The sequence below is a fragment of the Coptis chinensis genome, chromosome 3, assembly GCF_015680905.1.
Source record: "Coptis chinensis isolate HL-2020 chromosome 3, ASM1568090v1, whole genome shotgun sequence".
Classification (NCBI taxonomy): domain Eukaryota; kingdom Viridiplantae; phylum Streptophyta; class Magnoliopsida; order Ranunculales; family Ranunculaceae; genus Coptis; species Coptis chinensis.
Window position 1 is genome coordinate 22,729,784 of NC_141458.1, and position 25,379 is coordinate 22,755,162.

General features: G+C 36.1%; 1 protein-coding gene, 2 long non-coding RNA genes and 1 pseudogene across 3 annotated transcripts; all 4 read left to right on the top strand.

The window, feature by feature from the left end:
- Window positions 1-1,258: 1,258 nt before the first annotated feature.
- On the top strand, window positions 1,259-23,628 carry LOC147508652 (anaphase-promoting complex subunit 6-like; annotated as a pseudogene).
- On the top strand, window positions 7,275-9,022 carry LOC147508653 (uncharacterized). The gene is made up of 3 exons (XM_086599613.1): window positions 7,275-7,810; window positions 7,880-8,560; window positions 8,677-9,022. Exons 1-3 carry the CDS (start codon window positions 7,275-7,277, stop codon window positions 9,020-9,022), a joined length of 1,563 nt encoding a protein of 520 aa, XP_086455739.1.
- LOC147508654 (uncharacterized) lies at window positions 15,408-16,328 on the top strand. Its single transcript, XR_015216400.1, has 3 exons — window positions 15,408-15,535; window positions 15,639-16,034; window positions 16,201-16,328. It is a non-coding gene; the product is annotated as an uncharacterized LOC147508654 (long non-coding RNA).
- LOC147508655 (uncharacterized) lies at window positions 16,403-16,853 on the top strand. The gene is made up of 3 exons (XR_015216401.1): window positions 16,403-16,509; window positions 16,578-16,661; window positions 16,740-16,853. It is a non-coding gene; the product is annotated as an uncharacterized LOC147508655 (long non-coding RNA).
- Window positions 23,629-25,379: the final 1,751 nt, after the last annotated feature.

Sequence of the window (25,379 nt, forward strand, 5' to 3'; positions counted from 1 at the left end):
CACTTAAAGTATTCATTTCTTGATGAGCTTGATCCAATCCCAAACAGTCTTTCAGCAACAGCTTCATCCAACCATTGCATATAACTTGTACATGATTGATGTTGGCACTTCAAGTACTTCCGTCCTGGATTATTTGTTGTTTGTGATATGCCCAACTTTCGGATCCTATCACATGTAGATTCCTTACAGGGAGAGTACATAAATTGGCACTCAATAGCTGAGTGTCCAACCTCATCACATACCTGACATTCAACCTGTGGTGAACAAAACATGTACTAATTACTTACTGAAGAAATAAAATTTAACAACAAAATTTGAAACTAAAAGAATGTATAAAGCTATCACAAGGACAACACTACTATAGAAATACACATATACCACAGTAGGTATGAATTTATATACCACTGTTTTTGTAATAACAGTGGCTAATATTTGTATACCACGGTAGAAATTCATCTGATTTTTTGGATCTTAGTTTGTACCACTAATTTACAAAAACCGTGACATCTGGTTAGTTTATACCACGGCACATTCATTTTTCGTTTTTCAGTTATGGAGTATCCCACGGTTTCCTAGCAAACAGTGGTTTATATTTCGACAAATTATAATCCCGTGGGGATAGAACTTGAAGTTTATCAAAACAGAAAAAGAAAAAGAAAAAGAAAAAGAAAGAAAGAAGTTCCACTCGCTCTAAAGCGTCTGCGCCCAAGCTTCAAATTTTTTCTGCATCCAACTTCCATCAACTCTAAGGCCGAATTCTCTAACCCAAACTTTAAGAGATCAGTGTGCGTGTGTACTGTGCTTCATCAGGTTGTGAGCTGCTCGTTTCATGCGCTTCTGTGTTTTTCTAAATTTTTTCATCCGGTAAAAATTTCTTGTTTATACTTCGAAATTCAAATTTTGTTTCTTTTTATTACGTATCTAAAGTCTATTAGTTAGAATTTCGTATATTCAATTTGGAATTTTTAGTTTTTAATCTGTGTATGTTTGTCGTCATCCTCTGAGAAAATTTAACTAGAATTCTTACCAATTAAATATGAGAGGGTTGGATACTTGGCGATCTAGGTTCTCTAAATAGCCGCTTGTCTTGCTCTTAATGTGTTCGATAGAATGAATGTGTGGGTTGGCTGGTGTGGTTTTGAAGCAGGAAACAACGACCAGGTGGCACCCTATGGATTCACCACTCACTCCTTCCACTTTTTTCCCCACTCTCAAAATCCCCAATTCTCCAAAAACCCTAACAAACTGAAAAAATAAAATGATAGAACAATCAATAGAAAAGTTGCAAGGAGTTGTACGAGACTGTGTAAGCAAACATCTCTACTCATCTGCAATTTTGTTGGCAGATAAAGCTGACATTTACATGCAAGCCCAAGCTCTTTTCCTCGGTCATCATTACCATCTCCCTTTCCATCTCTTAAATGCCTTCCAAATTGTCCTCCAAGATATCCGCTTTCGCTATCTTGCCACCAAATGCCTGGTAAAATATAATATTATTTTAATTAGTATATAATTGTACGTGTCAGTTTTTAATTGGATGTGTTTAGGAAGAATTGAAGGAGTGTTATGTACTTGGATAAAGTTGATGAATATGGGAATGTTATTGGTTTGAAAGATAGTAATGTTATGTACTTGGATAAAGATGGGGAAGACCGTGAAATCAATGTAAGGGCTTTCTTTATTTTGAGTCTTGAGTTTACTATTCAGTTGATTATGATAATGTTTGTTTTTCTTGGTTTACAAATTAGTTCAGCAATATGTTTTTTATGAGGAAAGGGAAATGAGGAACTGGAAAATCGTGCCGAGGCTCCCAAATGGTGAGATGTTGTCATGCTATCTTGTTCTTTGTATTTGATATACATACACTACTACATAAATGCTCATTAGCCACGGTAGGTCAAAGCGTATATACCACTGTTTCCCTAATAACAGTGGCTAATAGTCATATGCCACGGTAAGAATACCTTTTCTAATTTCGGTAAAAGCAAATGCCACTAATCTTGTAAAACAGTGGTATATAGTATCTCATATACCATGGAACAAACCAATATCGCCTAATTTGTATTTTGATGTTCATATACCCCATCGTATCAACTAAAAAGTGGCTAATGTTGTGCAAAAATATAACCATACCATGGACAAAGTCGGTCTACCAAAAACCCCACGCCCAAAGAAAAATTAATATTTAGAAAGTAGGGTCAAAAACCTTATGGTACTAAAACTTACTCTTTTCAACTTCCCAGACTCTCAAAACTTCTAACTTCCGAAACTCTCTCTAAAATTTTATCGGTCTCTTTTTTTTTTCTTAACTTCCATCATCCACTAGGGTTCTTCTTCAACTTCTATCGGTCTCTCATCGCCACCAGTAAAGCAGCAGAGTGATTTTATTCTACAGCTCTCACCAATTTTGGCTATCAGGTAATTGTTTTTTGCTCTATTTAATTTCAATTTTGGCTGTAAAGCAATTATTTTTGCTTTATATCATTGGTAGCTGTTGATAGGGTTCACAAAAAAAATTCTTTCCAATTTTTCTTTGCAAAATTTGGACTCTAAAATTTGGGGATTTTAGTGTAAAAATTGCAGACTTGTTATGGGAATTGAAAAAAATCAGAGAGTAGATAGATTATGTTCTGTTGTGGTTTAGGTTTAACTTTGCTTAATCTTTTCTTTTGATGTTTTAAGAAAAGATTTCCCTCGCTATTGTTCTTCACCTGTTTAGTTGATATTTATTTTATATTTTTAATTTTCTTTATGTTGCAAAGAAGGAGCATGATCGTAGGGGGAGAGGGGTATGTTCGATCGTGTCTCAGAATCCTAGTACTGTAAAAAAAAAACACACAACAAACAAAAACAAAATCATGTCCATAAGAACCTATACATACTTTTTGACATTCATTTCTTATATGGTTACGTGTATATCGAATCATTTAACCTTTAACGTTTCTGTGTGACGTGTGTTTAAAGTTCCTAGTTATATTTTTTGCACGGGTATTTCTAGCATCCAACAAATGCATGTTGATATCAAACAAGGGTTGTAGGGGGTGATTTAGTCTAGATGGAGTCGTGGAGATCATAATACCAGATTGTTTTGCGATCTGCATATATGGACTTGTCTTGGACACTGTCAAGAGATAGCCATTGTCGGGAGTGTTGTACAGGATTTCCCCAAGATGGAATGTCTATGTGGCAATGCCTTTTCCCAGTTGTTTAGTGTTTTCTAGGCTTCACAAAATCAAAACAAAAATTCAAAGGACAATGCTTTTATTATAGGAAATTTTTAATTCTTCTTGCAGATAACAGTACAAAACCTAAAAAAGAATTAACTGACCAGCCCCGCGCTTCTCCAGTGAATGGTCTTAATGGTTCCAATATATGTGCTTTTCTGACAATATTCGACCCTTCCATTGGAGGCCAAGAATCCTACATACAAAGAAAAGGATTTTTGTGGTAGTCCTAGCTTTTTTGATGCTTTGAATAGCTGATCCCCAGAGGGCTTGTGCGGATCACTCTGCCATGGCACGATCCCCTTCACATGGGTTACGAGGGATTGGCTTTCTAGAGGTGCTGAATTCCACTTAGTACTTACCCAGTACTCACAGTCTCACAGACTCGACTAGGTCCATAGTTTAGTGCTCATCCCATATCCATACAAGTAACCTAAATATTTACAGCATTCAGATTTCACTGAAAACCAATGTGTAGCCCAAACCGAAATAACAAGCCACCATTAAATTAGTTTGGTCTTGATGTAAATCTGATGTGCTTGGTCAGTACAGTGTTTGTTACTTGAATCATATATTTCTTTAAATATGTTAGGAAGCTCAAGAAGATTTGGTGGAGAAACTAATTGCATAAAGAAAAATTATATAAACAAAAAGTAATCGAGTAAAATAGTAAATGTTAAAAGTCATATATGTGCTGGTATCATTTGCTTTTACCCAATACTCTAATAGTAACACTGATGTTCTATTCGTATTATTTAAGAAGATTCTTTGAAGATTTGAAACATGTGGAACCATTATATGATTATTGAACTGTCTAGCGCCTCTTAAATTGCCATCGATGTGTTCTAATCTCTGTCAGTTATCATCATTCTTCTTCTATTGGTAATAGGTACTCATGGTTATACTGCCTATTGTTATTTGATGTTACCTACCTTTCTGTATTTATGAATGGTTGCTATGATCTGTAGGGACCAAGAATGAAGATTCTCCTTTCTGTTGCAGGACGTTCCAAACGGTAACATTAATGAATGCTGACTATTGATAGTTATCATGTATGGTCCCCTTCCAGTAGTTGTACACCCTCGTTTGTAAGTGTCACTACTTTATTTAACTAACAATTGGTAATCTGATCCTGTAATTTAATGGTGGCATTCATATGCCAGATTATTCGGTATTTCTTTTTTATTTTTTGCTTACCTACTTACCGGGATCTAACTAAGTAGATGTGTAATGTGTCGTCTCTATACGCACTGAAAAGTGAAACATAAACCCAGTGGTTTTGAGGTTATATGCAGGATGCAGTATGCTACACCAATTTTCTAGTTGAAAAGATGAAGGCTTCAAAGCATTTGTAGAATGTAGGTAACTTGGTATGCAAAGAAGATGATAAACCCGGCGATTCTTTTGATAGTCAATGACAATGTACTGATGCGACCACCTATACTCACCAAATTACTACGATTAGTTCACAAGTGTGCCTACCAACATCAGTAGGTCAAGTACTCAAAATACAATCAAAGACCTAAGTACGAAAGGAGTAACTTGGCTTGAAATGGACGTATAGTCTTGTGAATATAATGTAGATGAACTAATGGCCTAGTCCATTTTTTCTGTCTATTTTCCACCTTTGTGCTCATTTGGTTCTACCAAAATCATTATCGGTCTACAATGCATCAGCCCATGTACTGTCTTGAGCAGATAGATGAAAGCGGACATTGTTTTCCTTCTTACCAGAGCCTGATAAAACTTGTACAATTAGGGGATCTTGCTAACCAAAAAATCCTTTGGTTGATACTAAACTTGTAAAAGAGGTAGGGTGGGGGGAATGTAAATATACTCAGCTATTAGAATCACTAAGTTATTCCTAGTAGGCTAGTACTTTCAATTGAATCACCTTAAGAAAATCGTTACTGTTTGTCAGAACTCCAGAAGGATTTGAGCGAATCATTCGAATAGATTTTGTATCACACTGCCTGCCGTGTGTTTAGTGTTTTCTTCCCCCAATATAGTAGGTGCATTGATCAGGTGTTTGCATTCCTCAAATTATAATTCACTAAACTGCTTGGGGATATTTTTCATTGAATTTCATGTGAGGTCCCAAAATTATATGAAATCCCATAGCACTGTCTCGATGCGTCAAAATGTGGTCCAATGAAAGGTTTAGCAAGGTTTTAGCTCTCACCAAATACTTGCCTTTTAGTAGCCTAGTAAAACTTGTAATGGCCTGGTGATGGCATGTAGTTGCCTATATAGTGGCCTGGCAGTTACAATTTTTCTTAGTGGCTTAAGGTGTTTGACTAAAAGAATAAGATATGGAGACTGTTCTCATACATAAACTGGTTTTAGAAACTTATTCCTGTTGTTTTATTTTTAGTTTGGAAGTTTGCTTATTGTTAATTGATATATTGGCCTAGTGATGGCATGTAGTTGCTTGTATAGTGGCTTGGCAGTTCATGTTTACGGTTTTTGTTAGTGGCTTAAGGTGTTTGACTGAATGACTAAGAGATGGAGATTGTTCTCGTACATAAACTGATTTTAGAAGCTCTTATGCCTGCTGTTTTACTATTAGTTTGCAAGTTTTCTTATTGTTGATTGATATATTGGGCAGGAACGCCTGGCTGATCGTGATTTGAGCTGACAAATAGATAAACACGTACTCAACGGTAAAAAAATTACTAGCTTTCAATTTGTTGATTGTGTGTGTGTGTTTCTTTTGCAAAGTTAGGGTACTGAATATTATGATTGCTAGGAATTTTTAGTATCAAGACCCTAATCTTAATGCGTCACTTAACTATTTCATTTTAGTATACCAAGTATCTAGGTGGCTGGCCGGGCACATGTAAGGAAAGTAGGAATTTCCCCATTCATACGCCTAAATCCATTCCCACGCTACACTTTTGGCACCTTAGGTGATAGTACAAGGTTATATTGTATGTTTGTATTTGCTTCAACCACCAGATTGAGCCAAAATCTATGAATTGCATGATTTTATCTTGCTTAATCACCTTTTTTTTTTCATGTGTATGTAGTACTTGTGTATTGAATTTCTGACATTGAGTATGGATAAGCCTTGGATGACTATGGATAGACTTTCTGATGAATACGAGGAAGTGGTCAAGTATTTTATAAAATATGCTGGAGAGCATGCAGGCCCAGACAATCTTAATTTCATAAGATGCCCATGCCTTAATTGTGGGAACCACTTGCATCAGAGTTTGGACGATATCAGGGATCATCTGTTTCATGTTGGTTTTGAAAAAGTTACGAGCGTGGATATGGCATGGGAAAAAGCCTCACGATTGGAAAGTCCCGGCGTCAACACGCATGAACCTCCATGTCAAGACTTTGATATGGAAACCCCATGTGATTTTGGGGACACGGTTAGAATGGTTAATGATGCATATGAGAGTTTCACGGGGAATCCTGAAAAAGCTTTGTAAATTGCTTGAAGATCTTTGAGAAACCTTTGTACAAAGGTTGCAAAAGCTATACAAAGTTATCATCCCTTGTGGAATTGTTCAACTTGAAAGCCAGTAGTGGGTGGTCATACACGAGTTTTACCAAGCTATTTAAGGTGTTGGGAAAAATGTTGTTTGGATAATAACGGTGCCACAATCCATGACCAAAGCTAGAAATATTTTGTCTACGTTTGGAATGGAAGTTCAAAAAATACATGCATGTCCCAATGATTGCATACTTTACAGAGGAGATGAGTACAAGGATTTAACTAGTTGTCTAACTTGTGAAACGTCGAGATATCATGAAAAGAAGGGTAAAGCGCCTGCAAAAGTTTTGTGGTACTTTCCGCCTCTCCCAAGGTTTGCAAAGATGTTTCAATCCGCTCAGACATCAAAGGATTTGGTATGGCATGCAGATAGAAGAGTAGAAGTTGATGGTCAAATGCGTCATCCAGATTCTCCAGCATGGAAAGAGGTTGATAAAAGGTGGCCAGAGTTCGCTGAAGATCCAAGAAATCTGCGACTTGCTCTTTCGACAGATGGGATCAATCCACATAGTAATCTCAGCTCTAGTCATAGTTGCTTGCCGGTTATGTTGATCACTTACAATCTTCCGCCATGGTTATGTATGAAGAGAAAATTTCTGATGCTGACAATGTTGATATCAGGTCCCCGGCAACTTGGTAATGATATTGATGTTTACCTTAGACCTTTAATTGAAGATTTACAGGCTCTTTGGAATCCTGGTGTGGAGGTTTATGATGCCTACAAGCAAGAATCTTTTACATTAAGGGTTGTTCTACTGTGGACGATCAATGATTTTCTTGCTCTTGGAAATTTAGCTGGGTGTAGTGTCAAGGGATATCTTGCTTGTCCAATATGTGGTGAGAAAACTGATTCGACAAGATTGAAACACTCGAATAAAAACATATATCAGTCCCATAGAAAGTTCCTTCCAAAAAATCATTGTTATCGAAGGCAAAGGAAGGCATTTAATGGTCAGCAAGAGTTAAGATCACATCCAGACCCGTTAACTGGAGAGGTGATTTCAGAGAAGCTCAAAGGGATGAAAGTTAGATGGGGAAAACCAAAGCTGGTGATTCCAAAGCCAAAAACATCAAGAAAGAAGTCAAAGGCATCCAATGAAGAGTCACAAACACGAGAGAATCAGCCTAGCACTTCTGATGAGAATGAAAGTGGTAAATATTGGAAGAAGAGATCCATATTTTTTGAGCTTGATTATTGGGAATTCTTGCTTGTGCGACACAACTTGGATGTCATGCATATTGAGAAAAATATTTGCGATAGCATCATCGGCACACTACTTAACATTAAGTACAAGACAAAAGATGACCTCAAAAGTCGCCTAGACCTCTTAGAAATGGACATAAGGAAGGAACTAGCACTAGAGAAAAGGGGAAATAGGACTTATCTTCCACCAGCATGTCATACGTTATCTAGAGCTGAGAAAGTAACAGTTTGCAACACTTTGCGTGAACTCAAAGTGCCAGATGGATATTCTTCACATTTTAGACACCGTGTGTCGATGCAAGATCTAAAAGTGTATGGTCTCAAGTCACATGACTATCACATATTGATGCAGCAACTTCTTCCTGTGGCAATACGATCAGTGTTGCCAAAGCACGTGAGGTATACCATCACTCGGTTGTGTTTCTTTTTCAACTCTCTTTGCACCAAAGTAGTGGATGTGTCCAAATTAAAGGAAATTCAAGACAATTTGGTCCTCACTTTATGTCTACTGGAAATGTACTTTCCACCATCATTCTTTGACGTCATGGTGCATCTATCTGTTCATCTTATAAGGGAGGTTGAGCTTTGTGGGCCAGTATTCTTTCGTTGGATGTATCCATTTGAGAGGCAAGTACACAGAAGATTGAATTAACTACTTTCAATAATTCAGTAAAGCTTCATCAATTTGATTGTTTGTTTGTTTGTTTGTATTTTCTCTTTTTTTGTTACTTTTTGAATATTAGGTTCATGAAAATACTAAAGGGCTACGTGCGGAATCGAAATCGTCTAAAAGGATGCATTGCTGAAAATTATATCCTTGAAGAAGTTGTTGAGTTTCTTAGCGATTACTTATCTGGAGTGAATGCAGTGGGAGTCCCATCAGTTAGAAACATGGATACTAATGATACGGAGAAAGAAAATACAATTTCTAAGGGAAAGCCTCTTGGTGGTATGAATGTTGTTGAAGTCGACGAGAAGACTTGGAAGCAAGCTCATCAATGTGTTTTGGCAAACACTAATGACGTTCAACCTTATATCGAGTACATTAGTATAGGATTTTGTTTTTCCTTATTTCACCTAGACAGATAATGGTGACCAAGCTTTTTTCTTAACTTGATAGGAAGCATATGGAACACCTAAAGCTTACTTATCCTCGTAAGTCAGCCAAATGGTATCAAGATGAGCACACTCGCACATTCATTTATTGGATTCGTCAAAGGGTAAGATTATCTAAAATTATTTTACATCTAATACAACTTTGCTAAATTCGACTAAGATTCTTGGATAACTTGGATAATCAAGTTAAGGAGGAGGCGCGAGCTACCCGGTAACAAACTTTCAAACATCCTGAAAGTTATAGCTCAAGGACCTCGTCAAGACGTTCTAAAGTGTTCAGGCTATGTTATTGGTGGATACCGTTTTCATACGAAGGATCATGAAGCTTCACTAGTAAACCAAAATAGTGGTGTGGGTTTAATGGCGACAACAGTGCAAATTTCTAGTGCCAAGGATAAGAACCCCGTTCTTTCAGAAATGGGTTACTACGGTGTTATAACTGAGATATGGCTGCTCGACTATCTGGTACTCAAAGTCCAAGTATTTAAGTGTGACTGGGTTGACAACAAAAATGGCATCAAAGTAGACGATTTGGGTTTCACTTCTGTTGACCTTGGTAGAATTGGACATAAGGAAGACCCTTTTGTGATGGCCTCTCAGGCCAAGCAAGTCTTTTATGTACCTGACCAACTCGATCCAAAATGGTCAATAGCTTTGAGGACTCCTGAAAGAGACTACCTTGAGGAAAGGAATGAGGATAAGCTAGATCATACAAGTAGTAAAGTCTTTCCAGATGTCGACTTCCTTAGTTCAGGTGCATCAGTATCATCTTATACGCGTGTAGATTGTGAGGGGACTTATGTCGACCCTACCTCTAACGATTAAGTTAGAGTATGTTATGATTTTTTTCTTTCTATGGGGATGTTTGAACAAGTTTGTTCCTTTATTATTTGACTATTGCATATTGTTATTAAATGTGAATTCATACCTACTTTGATATTTATATTTTCTTTAATACTTTAATTCATGTTATGGATGATCATTTGTCTTATTATTGTTTAATTAATAATGTCCCAGTTATTGATACCTAGCTTATTTCATATGTTGTTATTGGTTAAAGTCTTCATGTCTATACTCGGTATATAGGAAATCAGCATGGATCCAGGAGAGAATTCTGATTCTGATTCAGATATGGGAGTTGACGAGACTTCCGATACACCAATGGAAGTTAACAATACACAAGATTCAAGTGTAGAAAGGACAGGAAGAGGAGCAGTTCAATGCAAAAGGATAACAAAAATGAGAGAGGGTGAACTATTGAATGTTCAATACAATGAAGATGGTCAACGATATGGGGAAGGCGGAAAGGATTTGGCAAGCTACTCGGGTTTGTTAGCGAGTCCCGAATCTCTATTGTTGATTATGAAAATTGGCATGCTGTCGGAGATGAAGTGAGAGACTTGTTATGGGATACTATAAAGGTAAATAGCTCCAGTTTACTATTAATTGTCTAATTAGTCTTAGGTTATTGTAACTTTATAGCTTATTCTTTTTTTATAGGCCAAATTCAACTTGATAGAAGACGAAAAAGAAGGGTGTTGTCTCAGATATTGGTGAGAAATGGAAAGAATTCAAGAGTCGGTTGACTAGGTACTATATCACTCCCTACAAAGACCAACCTGAAAAGCTTTTGAAGCCGCCTAAAAAACACGAGAAAAATATTAGACAGGAAGATTGGGAAAGATTTGTGAAGTCAAGACTGACACCAAAATTTCAGGTTAGGATAACTTATTTTTGTTAGTTTGATTGGTTTTGGATAACTGTATTCATTTATGGTTAACAAGCATTCTATCTTCTGATACTTCCTACTGCCTTCTTCTCTAAAACTTCAGCCCATGTGCTCTTACTTTCTGCTGGATTTTCTACCGAGTGCGGGCATGGGTAGTAATTTGGTAGTCTCTTTAGTCATAGTCTGGGGGCGAGTCTCACGAGTCTAGACGCTTGCTAGATATTCATAGTAATTTGGTAGTCTCTTTAGTCATAGTAATTTGGTAGTCTCTTTAGTAATTTGGTATTCATTTTTGCTTTTTTCATTCTCATTTTCATACTAATGATTAGTAGTTTTTATATTTTGTCTCTTCATTCCAAATATAATAGATTCCGTATCCGACCTATTATTTTGGAGTCGCTCAAGAAAGAATACGGGGCTAAATATTCCGGAAATCAAAAGCTGGTGGTAGGAAGAAGAAATAGTTCAGTTGGATTCTTAAGTCGTATCGGAGCAATGGATTCTAATTGCTACCATACTTTGGTATAAGTCAAGCGGTCTTTCTTGTGACAATAGGAGTTTCCGAAGTTGGACTGATTGATTTGTAGAAGCCGTTGATGTTTGATATTTTCATTGTATACGGCAATGACATTGACGTTTGTACTCCTGAATAGGTTAACATGAGAAGCTCTTTGTGAAGAACTTCCCATTCAAGTCGAAGTCCCCAAAAAGCGTGAGTGGTACTTTTAGTATCGGTTCACATACACCATTTAGCGGAGGCTCGGATGCTTATCTATGCTAATTAACCTAATAGCACCGGGTTTACTTGAAAAACTCATCCGGATAGTGTCAATGCTCTTGGCTGGCGGTATGTGTAACTTGTGATGGCTGTGAACATCACCCAATAATTTTATCTAAAAGGAAAATAAAAATGTAGTGGAACCTCTACTCTGTTTTTCTTAGTCTTCCTTTTCACGAGGTTGAGTTCTTAACCTACAATTGGAAAAAGTGAGAAGAATAGACTCCCGTTAGGGCTATGTTTACCTTTTTGGTATACTACATATTTGGAATATTTTCTGGTACTAGAACAGGGGTAGTTGAGGGACTTGGTAGGTGGTTCTACAATAGAAATTCCTATTGAAGATGCAAATAAACTTAGCTTTTCAGGTTTTAGAATGGCTGTTATACGAATGTGGGCGCCATGAATGAAGGATAAACTCCAATTCTTCTACTATGACATCAGCTAAAAGTTGGATTGATTACAACTTCTTGGGTCAGGGTCTAAAGCTACTTATCGTTCGAAGAACAATTAAGCCTCGTGAGTCGGGGATGATGATGTTAGCCTTCAGGACAAGCGGGTGCTGATCCCTTCGGAGTTGTTCGTAATGGCCTTCACTCTTTCAGGCCAGATGGACCAAAGAGAAAGAGAGTCTTTGTAAAGGTAGTAGAGGCTCTTGTTGATGTGGAAGGGATGGTACTACTTAAGTGACAATGATTTGCCCGTAATTTTATGGACAATCAAAATGGAGAACAGAACAGGGGCAAAGTTATAGTAAAGCCAAGTAAGTAACTTCCAGTCCTGTATGTTCCTAGTTGCTTGCATCTATCTAGCTCTTAGTGTCTATGGAATGGCATTCCTATTAAAAGCTTTGACTGCTGCATGTGAATCTGCCTCTATTATTATTCTCTCTTCTTTCTCTATCTTCTTGTTGTAAACATCTTACTTCTCTTACAATCTCTTGTTCTTTACCTCTTTCTTTCTCTTAGCTTATTTCTTTCCCTTCTCTTAAAATACTCTGTTTTACTAAGTTTCAAAACAGAGTTGAAACAGGGGAATTTGACTTTGATGGAGAAGAGGAATTTGGGTTGGAATTTGATGAAGAATATGAAGTGGGGGTGTCTAGTGTTTCACATAAATCATCGGAGTTGCCTTTAGAGTGTCTTAGTGTATCAGGACTTGGGGTCGGGGATTGCGGTTTGGGCTGGTTGTGGAGAAGTTGCACTAAGCTCAAAAGGTTGGAATTGAGAAGTTGTGAAGGTATTGGAGATGGTAATTCATTTACATCCTTTATAAAGTGTTTAAAAGCTCTACAAGAATTGGAAATTAGAACTTGTAGGACTATTGTTGATAGAATTTTATTACTATTAGCTGAACATTGCCGTTCTCTTAATTCACTATTACTCTATGATGGTGGTAGTAGAGAGGGTCTTCATCAGTTTATTAGTCAAAGCAGATCGAATATTCAAAAACTCAACCTTCGATTGCCTTTAGACCTTGAAAACAATCACCTATTAGCTGTTGCAGAGAATATCAGGGGACTTATAAGTCTTAGACTTGTAAGAATTTGACTGATATTACCCAGTGAAGTCTTCTTAGTATCAAGTCTATTCTGAACATCAAGTCTTCTTAGTATCCTTAAGTCTGTTCTGAACATCAAGTCTTCTTAGTCTGCCCTTCTGTTATGAACATCAAGTCTTCTTAGTATCCTTAAGTCTATCGTGGCGGTGTGCATCCTACTCTTGGATAGCCAACTGGAAACTTTATTACCCTTTAAGACCTCTCTTTTCATGCTGCCCAATGGAATTCAGTAATTCATGGTCCAGTGGAGTAGTGGACCTATAGACCGCCAGTAATTTGAATCACACGTACTCTCTGACACTGTGGAAAATGGAGATGGTGCCTGAAAACTTTACATTTCAAACACTACTTCCACCTTGCGATGAAATAAACAATATAGAAAGCAATCTGATTTCTTTCCGAGCACAATCCTCAAGAGATTATGTACTGGAAAAACTGTTATACACTTTAGACCTCTATGTAAACTGTTATACACCAGTCATAATTCCCAGTTGAAAATCCTCAAGAGATTATGTACTGGAAAAATTGTTATACACTTTAGACCTCTATGGAAATGAACTGGGAGAAGCCTAATGCTTGATGATTGTTTTTAACACAGGCGTTATTGTATGAAAATGTACCGACTGTAGTTGATTAGCAAGTCCTGGGTCTTGACAAGCTAGCATACACTTGGTTAACAAGTATGAACTCCAAAAAATAGACTTTCTTTTCTCATCTACATGCAAAGGTTAGAGATTTGGGTTATTGGATTACACCCCATTTTTGTGTGTGGTCCTCTTTATCACTTAACCATTAATCTTCCGAGGAATTTTTCTCAAAAAAAGAAATAGAAAATTCTCCCCATAATTCATGCCCAGATGGAATTCAATAATTCATGGTCCCATTGTTAAATATAAGTTGTACAAAATATTTTCCAGAAAATTAGAACTTTAGTAGGTCTCATCTGTTTCTGAGTGCTTCCCAAGATAATGTTTTTCCCTGAAGTCGCTCTTCCATTATATTCTAAGCTTTAATTAGCTCTGAGGGCCCAAGCGTAAAGCTCACTAAAATTTTGTTTACAATAGAGAACGAAAACGAAACTATTATGACGAGTGAGAGTTGGAGCTAGGCAGAGGATAGTTAGGAGCTATAGTTGCGTCGAAGAAGAGTGAGGAGCTATGGCTTATAGGGAGCGGGTAGTGGCGTTATCTGCGGAAAGCTTTGGCTTACCTTTGATTCTCCTTCCAGTTCGATGAAATCCGGGGCATTGCTAGTTTGAGGAGGAAAGGACTTCACCTGCCTTACCCCTATGATTTATAACTTGTAGTCGACTTTTCGTGAAAATGTTGAACAAGGATAACAGAGCTAAAGCTGAGGTCTTGTCAGAGCTTGAGTGACGAGCTAGAGTTGGAGCTATGGATAGTGACTGCTATCTTTATATATGCATTCCTTGTAGGGTAGCTACTACTGCTGTGTAAATAGAACCTTCTGCTGCTAGTGCTAAGTAGTGACTTCATGCCAACATTAAGTCATGAAAATCATTATGACGAGTGAGAGTTAGAGCTAGGCAGAGGAGAGTTAGGAGCTAAGTAGTGACTTCCTGCCAACATTAAGTCATGAAAATGCATATGCCTCGCCAACATTAAGTCATGAAAATCATGTGACTAAGCCTCGAAATGTCTCATTCACTCTTTTGTTCTCCAGTCAACACAATGAATGTTGTCAATATAGGCCCTAACAACATGGCAATCACTGTACGCACAAACCCACCACAGTAAGCACCTTTAAATAGTTGGTCCTCTAAAAATTCTTTACTTGTCTGTTAATAGGAATGTGACCTCCCCAAATTGCTGCTATCATAGGATGTCATCTACAAAGCGGTATTTTTGCACATCCCCGAACTCGAGGCAGACCTTTGATAGTCTAGGATTGTGTGCCAACCTAGGTTGTTAATAGGAATGTGACCTCCCCAAATTGCCTTTGACGTGTGCTGTGATAATTAATTCCTTGACTATTAAAGACATCCAATCACATTAAACCCATATATTGTTTTTTATTCCTCAAGACGACTAACTCCATGTTTTCCAGAAATTAGCAAACTTAATTCCACCGGAAGCAAAGAAAAGTATATAACCCACGGGGGCGGGCAAGACGGGATTTGCTAATATTTGAGAACAATTGGTAAGTACATTGTCTGTCTCAACATTTATACATGTAGGCACTTGTTAATTTGTTTGGGTATGATAAACCTTCAACCAAGAGTTTGAAGACATGCATCATATTAACCCCCAATGGTTTTGAGATTATTTTGTAACCATAGAAAAAAGAGTTGGGACCATCCTTTAATGGAAAAAATCGAAGGCCTTCAATATGGAAAAGAGCTTACTCAAAAAAAGGAAAATATATTGAAGTAGCTACGGAAAGAGTGGCTGAAAAGATTGTAAGTTTTCTAATCATTTATTATTATGTTTTAATGTTAGACATGAATGCTTGTTGTGATTTGGATTTGCTAAATCCTTGTTTACTTCAAAACTTAATTGAAGGATGTGCTGACTAAGGAAGTAGAGGAGGGAAAGGTAGTTATTGAAGGGAGTAAAGACATCTTAACTCTAGCATTGGGCACACCCGAGCATCCTGGTCGCACTCAAGCAGTTGGAAAGGGGATCGCCCCCACCACATATTTCCATGTTAACAAACGTGGCTCAAAGGAACATGTTACAAAGTTGGAATCAACAATTCAAGAGCAACGGGACCAAAACTACCATCTTCAGGAAGACGTTAGGTTGCTGTTGGATAGAGTCAAAAGGTTGGAGGACAAAGATAACTCCTTACCATCTAAAAAAATCTCTTCAAACAGCAATACGAGTGTCAATATTGATCAGACGATACACTCATCTGGCAAACATCAATCTGGTAGACTAGTAAAAAATGCTCAGCAAGTAAGTTACTACTGTGAATGTTTCTTTTATTTTTTTTTATTGGTAACCTGCCATCTATTTGTGCATCATTCATCGTTGCATCTAGTGTTTGTGCAACAACAGTTTGACCCAACCATTTTATGCATTCCGACCTTCTAACTACAAATTTTATTTTTTTTACTAATAGCTGAAAAAAAAATGGGAAGGCAGCCCAACCTCCATCAAAGCCCAAAGCAGATCATGGTAACAAAGCAAATAAGAAAACACAAGAAGGTCAAACACCATTTTCGAGGCCAACATCTGGTCTAGGACAGGCAAGTAGCATTTTACACGTGATATATATAATTTTAATAATGTTAAAATGGTTCTAAGATTTATACTTCAATTGTAGGGCCTAGAGTGTAATTTGGCTCAATCTGATCGTGTGAACAAGGTAAATAAGAATAAAACACGGGGTCAAACATCATTTCAGGGTCCAACATCTAGTCCAGGAGAGGTAAGTAGTGTTTTACACGTTATATATATAATTTTAAAATGGTTCTAAGATTTATACTTCAATTGTAGGGCCTAGAGTGTAATTTGGCTCAATTTGATCATGTGAACAAGGCAAATAAGAAAACACGGGGTCAAACATTTGGTCTAGGGGAGGTAAATTGTAGTTTACACTTAATATGTTATTAAAATATAATGTTGTGTGCTTATTATGATACTTAGACATTTATATAGGAAAAAGAATGTTATTTGGTTGCGGTTGGCCGAACAAATATTGTTGCTGAAGGCTTGGTATACGAGGGAAATAAACGAAAAGAAATTCACGGTTACCCTTTGGGACTCAATAATTGTCACAGCCCGAATTTCTAAACAATTAAAAAAAATGAATATTTGAAATATAAATATCTCAAACATCACTTGGTTCAATTGTCTAAAAACCCAGGCTATGACGGGGTGGATACAACACATGTCAAAACCTAAAACCCACATCACAACAAGATCAACTTAACAACAAAAATCTCCAAATTCCTCAACTATCACTTTATTAAAAACTTTCTTCCATCCCAATACAAACATAAACAAACTTTAAGAATAACAATTTCCAACATCGTATTCTCATGTCATATAAAAATGTAACCTACGTTATTACATCCTTCCAAAAGATCAGACCTAATAAACTAAACTCCCAGACTGCTCCAGGCGAGAATCCCAATCACATGCCGGGTTCCATCGCTTCCACTGTTTCCCAGAACACACCCACGTTGCCAAAACAAAGCAAACATGGGTCAGCAAAATGGAATTTGCTGGTATGAGTAGACTAACCACATATAAATATTATCATACTTTAATTATCCAAACAATCACGTTATATTTTCCCATAACTTAATCATTCACAGCTTGGAAGACAGGTAGTTCCGTCATTTCAACCGGCATAGTGTCTTCCCAAGCAAGACTTACATTCTATTAACTCATTATCATAACTCGTTATTATAACTAGGTAACTGAATTAAAACCTACTGATATCCACTTTTGGATAAGGGTAGGACCGCGTCCCTGTACAAAATGTTATTAAGTCCTACCCTCCTGCAAAAGAAAGTTAGCAATTTTATATAATATGTGTAGATATCGTATAGGTATTCCAATAATGTAAGCCCAAATACACTCGCATAATCAAATCAATTTCTCTTATCAAATAATCAATTTCGTTTCTTATACACTCACCATTTAGTGCCTATATACCTTAGGTCATTCTCGTCACATTCAAGGAATACCCAACCCTACATTCCCGTACACTCAAGGAACACAACTAACCCGCAAGGCGAATACCTTAGTTCCTCTCTAGGGTAGTCCAAACAATCTGGTCATTCATGGCACATTTAATGAATACCCGGGTCATTCATAGCACATTCAATGAATACCCATATATAACGCTAACGGGCCATTTATGGCACATTCAATAAATGCCCACCTAACCTATGACATCAATAAATCAAAAACTCAATTCCAAAACTTGCGTGGAGAGTTCTAAAATAGTGCGGTAAATTTTGTTTACGCATTATTGAAATTTATTGTATATATTATTTCAGAGAACGAAGGAATATCTTGATTCAAGTAATTTTGGTTTACGCGTTATTAATTTCATAGAGGTATAAGTGTCATAACGTTGTGTATCGTAAAAGACTGAAAAATCACAAAGCAGTAAATACACGTACACAAGTATATTTAGAAAGGTCCTAGCCTAAGTCAAACATGCTAATAGTCCTAGACTTATCCTAATAGACCGAATCATAATTTAGGAAAAAGTCAAATTTGGGTCAACTGGTCAAAGGTCAAAGTCAACAGTCAATGGTCAAAGTCAAAGGTGCATGGCTCAAGGGCTCATGACGAAGGTAATGATTCGGACCCAACTGGCCAAGCCCAAACCTTAGAACCCGAAAATCTAAAACCAACTTATTTATTCCACCTGACCCAATTGGGATCTATATTAAGTCCTATGGACTGGCCCCAAGCAATATTATAAACTGGCCCAAAACAGTTAAGTGGTTCGGCCCAAAAATTGAACTGAAACCGGCCCAAAAACTTTAAATTAAACTGGTCCACAAATAACTTAAAATCGGGCCCAACAAGAAATAGAAATTGGCCCAAAGAACTTAAACATTTCGGCCCAGCTAACAATAAGGGGTTTGGCCCAACCGATTAGGCCCAAAGCCCAAATCGAATTATTGTTCATCTTCTCCAAATTCTCTTCTCCACCACCAAAACCGACCGGCCACCAGCCCCCACTAATCCCTTCTCCCTCATATCAGTTTGACTCCTTGCAACAACCCCTACCACTTTGTCAAACACAAAAACTCAAATTCTTAAATTTAACATCTCGACCAAAACTAGATCTGAGACAAAATTCGGTCACCATTAAAGCTTGTTTCAAGCTTCACTCGACCCCATTTACATCCCAACATACAAACATACCTCAACAACCCACCAAAGCAAACAAAACAGTTCAAACGATTGTAAAAACGCATAAAAACGCAAGTCACAGTATCACAGTAATGGCAGTAATGCCATTAACGCCTCCCTCAAAGCTTCACTGCCCCGACATCACGCACTACACAACCCAAACATCAAGTTCCAACCCAACACAAAGTCACAAACCACCCACGCACAACAGTTAACATAAACGGTACTGACCGCCATTAACACATTATCTTGTTTTATTACTCTAGCCATTAGCATAAACTTTACTGACCGCCATTAACACATTATCTTGTTTTATTTCTCTAGCCGCCATTTACGACTTCCGAGTTCCAACAGTTCCAATACCGATTTCAGAGATTCAACAGTTCAAATCAACTCTAAACATATCGACAGAACTAAAAATTATAAAACAACTGGTCGGAAACACTTTCGGCAAAGAAAAATATGTAAATATTAAAATGCATTTAAAATCATAGTTTTAGTAGTGGTGAGAGATAAACTCTACTCACCTGTAGCGCTCTCCGATTATCAACCAGCTATCAGGAAAAACCTTCCTTTTCTGTTGTCAGTAAAACTTCTCCCTTTTTTGAAAAACTCTCGCGGTGTTTTTTTTTTTACCAACCCTATCCTGTTTTCTGTTCTGTTCAAAACAAAACCCCCGAAATAGGGACGAGAGTTTATCCCATAAACCCACATCTCCTATTTCCACTAACACTTATCCTATTTTTATTATATCTATTATCTATTATTATTATCTTTATTATTATTATAGAAAAAAAACAAATAATAAAAACACGGGGTGTTATAATAATGTTCGTGTTGCGGTTGTATCGCTTGTTTTTGAAGAAGCTGGCCATCTTGCTCTTCCTATACAAGTGAATGAGGAGCTTAGATATGTCGCAGATGCTCTTGGCATACAAGTTCCTTGGCCAAAGGACCATGTCTATTATAAAGACGACATTGAGGTAAATAACAAGATTCTTTAATATGAAGTTATATGATCGATTTCTGAATTTGGCTTCTTTTTTAATAATTGGTTGTTCTGAATTTTTAATTTAGGAAAGTAAAAATCAAACTAGTGATAGTCATAATCAAGGTGCAATAGATTCGTTTGTGGGATTCCTCAATATGGCGCTTCTAGGGGACCAAGGTTCGATACATTTTCCAATGGGGGAGGAGAATTGTTTGAGATAATATGGGTAGTTTCATTATGGAGAAAAGCGATATAATGGATGTATGTAACATGGATTGGTTAGATGCTGCTATTTTGGTGGTATACATGAGGTTAGAATATCTGCAAAATTTCATTGTTGGTGTTATCGTAAATCTTAGATATTCATATTTAGTTTTAGTAATTATGATTGCTTTATTTTTCTTTCTCTAGGATTCTTTATGACGAATTTGTGAGTTGTCATGATGTCGTCGGATTTGTAAACCCTTTATCTTTCACAAGAGCTAATGGGAATGATAAAACTCAAATTATTGTGGAGAGCTTGCAGAATACAAGTGGAAAAAGAGTTGTTCTTATCCCTTATAATCTAGGGTAAGGATATTGTCTTATATTTTTAATACTATCCATGTTTTATCATTTTTATTGGAATGTATATTATAGTTTTAATGTCTAATTTTTCTTTTTTAACCACACATGCCTCTGATCTTTTTGTAGTGGACATTGGGTTTTGATTGCTATTAATTTATCACGGATGACTTTTAATTGGTTGGATTCGATGCATAATCTACCATCTAATGATATGGATATCTATTTTAACAGGTTTGTCATGATTGTGTATGTATATGAAATAATTAGATCATTACGTGCTTATCTTTTACTTGCTAATGAGGTTTTACATTAATCTTATTTTGAAGTGCAGTCATGAAAATAGAAATACTTGAAGGGAAAGGAAGTAAAGGTTAGTGGGAGAAGATTATGGTAATAAACAAATTCTTATGCATACATACTGTGTGTTTGGAAAAATATATGCTTATGAATATTTTCCATGTTTGTACTTAGGTCACGTACCAACCTGGTAGTAAAGAGTGTGGGTATTACGTAATGAAGTTTATGAGAGAAATAATGGAAGCTTGTTCAGATAATTCTTTTTTGAAATAAGGTATAATTAAGTCATACACTAGCATTCTCTATTTTGTGTTACTCTTCATTATTTAGTTATTATATACTTTTTATCTTTGATCGTCGCGGATGACAAATCTATCCCTCAAAGATACATACACACAAGAGGAACTTGATGTTGTTCGACTTGAAATTCTTAGATTCATCCAAAGATAATGGAGCGTTCAAGCCAAAGCGTCGAGTCTTAGCTAGGTTTTGACCCTTTCCATTAAGGTGTGGTGCTTGATCTCACCATTTTTTTATATTTTAGATAGAACAAATAGATTGTTTTTTTTTTGATGCAACAAGTTAGGTCATTATTATTTTGATATAACAAGTAAATTTGGATGTTTCTTTCATTATTGATGACTCAAAAAAGTTCAAAATTCTTTTAGCAATTCAATGTCTTTGTGTTGGATGTGTAAATTTATTTCTTTTGTTTGTGTTGCACTATGAATTGTTTATTTGAACAATGTGTTTTTAAATCCAGTGTGGATATATATGGTGAAAATGGGCAAGTTGCAGGTTGAATGAATATGATTAGAATCAAATAATTAGTGGTTTTTATAAATTAAAAAAAAAAAAAAAACTATAAACCACGGTTTGATAAGAACCGAGGTATAAGCAATTTATATAACCCACGGTTTGTAATGACTATACACCACGGTTTGAGAACCGAGGTATAATCAGTTTATATAACCTATGGTTTGTATCCAACCATCGTATATATCATCACTATTTCCCACGGTTTGTAAATATAAGACCAAACTTTTCGGACTATTAACCACGGTTTGTAAATCCTAATACCACTGCTTTACTCAAAACCGTGGTATATAAGAAGTACTTTTCCCCACGATTTTGTTAGAAGTATTTGTCATGGTGGTTGTTACCACGGTATGAAAACAGTGGCTAAATGCTTTTTACCACTGTAAATAACAGTGGTATATGAGCTTTTCTGTAGTAGTGATAAAGGAACTAATACAATTTTGAATTATGATGCTCTATAAGGTACAAAGCTGTTATCAAGGCTGACCCATTATGTTACGAGGTATATAGATGTTAAGATTAAACTGCATTGAGTCTTTTCAATCATGGCTAGAAAATATAATACTGGATTTTTATTTTCATAGTTGATGTCACGCTCATCTTTCTAATGATTATGCACTTTATGATGTTATCTTATATTCCTCGGTGTATTTCAGGCTTTGGAATGTCTCAATCACATGCTTAAATCTGAAGAAGGTAATGTCGCTCTGTGGACTTCTGTTCTGGTTTATGATATACTGTCCATCTTTCTACACGTTGAAATTTGTATCCTACATCCTTCTACACCTTGGAACTTGTGCGAATAACACTGCCAGTTTAGCTTGCACCTTGAAAAACAACACAGATTTGTTGGCCTGTAAAGCCAAGTACTACCATCAAAGTGGAGAATTTCAAAAATATTTTTGAGTTGACTTCTACATAAGTTAGTAAATATTTGCATAGAGAGATTTAATTGGTAAGATGTTACTTGGAGCCTTGGACGACGTAGCTCGATCTTCTATTTATTTATACTTTGTTAATTTTAGCTTACTTGAAAGAGACCCTTTCCATTTGAAAAGCACATTGGTGCATCTAACAACTGCTATGAAGCTTGGCCATTCAAATGAACTCTATCTAATGACTTGTAATTTAGTGAAGGATTATTCTCAAAAGTAGGTAACCTATCTCTACTATGCAATTTTGCTTGTTTTGCTCCTGTAAATTTTCATTTTGTTTTATGTTCTTTACATCAGTCTTTCACTAACAGTCACTTCACCATTTTCAAAGCATTATCATATGGTTTGTTGTTGGTTGCTATTACTATTATATTAAGAAATATGGTGAATCGTGATGGTTTTTCAGGTGACAACTTTCCCCTTAACAAATTGAGATATTCCCTATTCACTCACAATGCTAATCCAATTATTCCTGAGTGAAAAATTTTGTGCTCCATATTTAGACGTGTACTATTCAATCATCAATAGTGCATGTTTTGTACTACATATTCAGTCATTTGGTTTAGTTGAATTGTACACTTTAGTTAGGTTTTACAAAACAAATTGGATTTCAATGAAAAGCTTCTCTTTTTTTCCCCGGCTCATAGTCCCAATTAAAAACTTTACTTTGTCTGATATCTGGCAATATTTTTAAATACACAAAGACATTTTCTTATGAGCATATGTATACATTGGCAAAGCAGATTTACATTTAGTGTTGACCTTTTGAGGTAAAAAATGTTTTTTTCTTCCTTGCTAACCTAAGTTTTGTAACTTTTGATCTTATGTTCCATTCATTCATGTTATTCAAAACAAAATCATTTATGTTTTGTATTTTGTACACCCCAAATCAATATTTGCTCATCCGGCTAATTTTCTACTTTAGAACAAAGCTAAAACTCTTGATGGAACATTTCTCCCTGCTTGGATAGGTCACGGAAATGCTTTCGCTACTCAGGAAGAGGGTGATCAAGCTATGTCTTCTTTCCGCACAGCATCTCGTTCGTTTCCAGGGTAATTTCTAAATTGTTTTACTTATATTTTTCATTATTTTTTAATCACAACTATTTCTTTCATAGGGTGATCAAACTTTGTTTATTCTTGGTCCCAGGGACAAGAATGTCAATGCATAAGAGAATATTCTTGGTGAAGTTATAGAGATTTACATTTTTTTTTGTTTTGTTATTCTTTCATTGTAACAAGATTGATTAAGCTGGTTTGGAGGTTCTTTGTAATATATTTGTATTGATTAGAATTTGGATTTTTGATTGGGAATGTGTTGTTTTCGGATGGTGTCTAAAATTAGTCATGTGGTGTTTTGAATTTGTGATGAAGTGGAATGTGATATGCATAATTATTTTCTAAAAGTATTATGTGAATGGAATATTTTAATAATCAAGGATTTTTTTTTTAAATAAAAAAACATTATATACCACGGTTTTGGAAGAACAATGGCAAATATGGTGACTTTATACCACGGTTTCTCAAAATATCATAACTTCATTAAGGTCGTATACCACGGTTTTGAAATGCTTATTACCACGGTTTTAGGATAAAACGTGGTTAATAGGTACAAGTTTATACCACGGTTTTCCTATAAGTATTTACCACCCTATCTAATACCACGGTTTAGAAACTAGTGGTAAAAAGGCTTTTACCACTCTAAAAAACAGTGGTATATGACATTTTCTGTAGTAGTGCAAGCATAAATATTATAATCATATTATAAACACCTCATGTATTCATTAGAAACTAATAGACATTTCAAACTAATAATACATATGCTTTAATATTGCAATTACCTTCATTTTTGCAAGTTCTTTTTGAAAAAAGAAAGCTCCTGTTTGCTTTTTGGTTTGATCTTGAATAAAAGCGTAGTGAGGGTTTGTGAAGTTTGGGATTTTGGAGGGAGATGAACATGGACTTTGAAAAAGCCCAAAGATAACGCGCGTGAGAGAGAGCGTGGGTGTTTGATTTCGCGATTAGAAATTTTAAATGAGACTCACGTGCTTCGTGCATGCCTGCTTACGTGGAGACTGAGTTGCCCATGTGTACGCATTATGTACACCAAATCATCAAATACGTATACATACATCACAATATATATAGATGGTACCCATTTTAACAATATTTGAAAAATACGGTACAGTACCCTATTTTGCAAAAAAAATAATACAGTACCCATTTTGTAAAATTTACTATAGTTCGGTACCCAAATCAATAATTTTTTCTTTATTCAATGATGAGATAATAACCAAAAATATAATAATAATCGCTAAACTCATTAAGCCTTTTGTAAACAAAATACATGGATAGAATTAGTCCTAATAACTCTAAAACAAAACCCTTTGATCTCTCACATTGTCCTAATAACTCTAAAACATACCAAATATTAGGGATTGAACTGCGGTGATGCCTTCACCACTCGCAAATAGTAGGCCAACTTGCCATGAGATGGTACGATGATGCCTTCACCACTTTGGTCAAACTGCGGTGTTCCAACACATCCAAATATCTAAAAAATATATCATAGTATGTAATTAACTTGTACTAATGGGAAAACCATTGATTGCATCAATCCTTTATCTTCTAATAACCGAGTAAAAAGGTGACCATAATATATATATATGTTTAATCAATATTGAAGATCCAAGAAGTTGAGTGTAGTGTCTTACCTGCATCAAATCGAGTATTCCAAGATCCCACCATCCTTCCGCTTTAGGACCATATAATTGGGTCCCCTAAAAAAAAATGGATATTGGATAATGA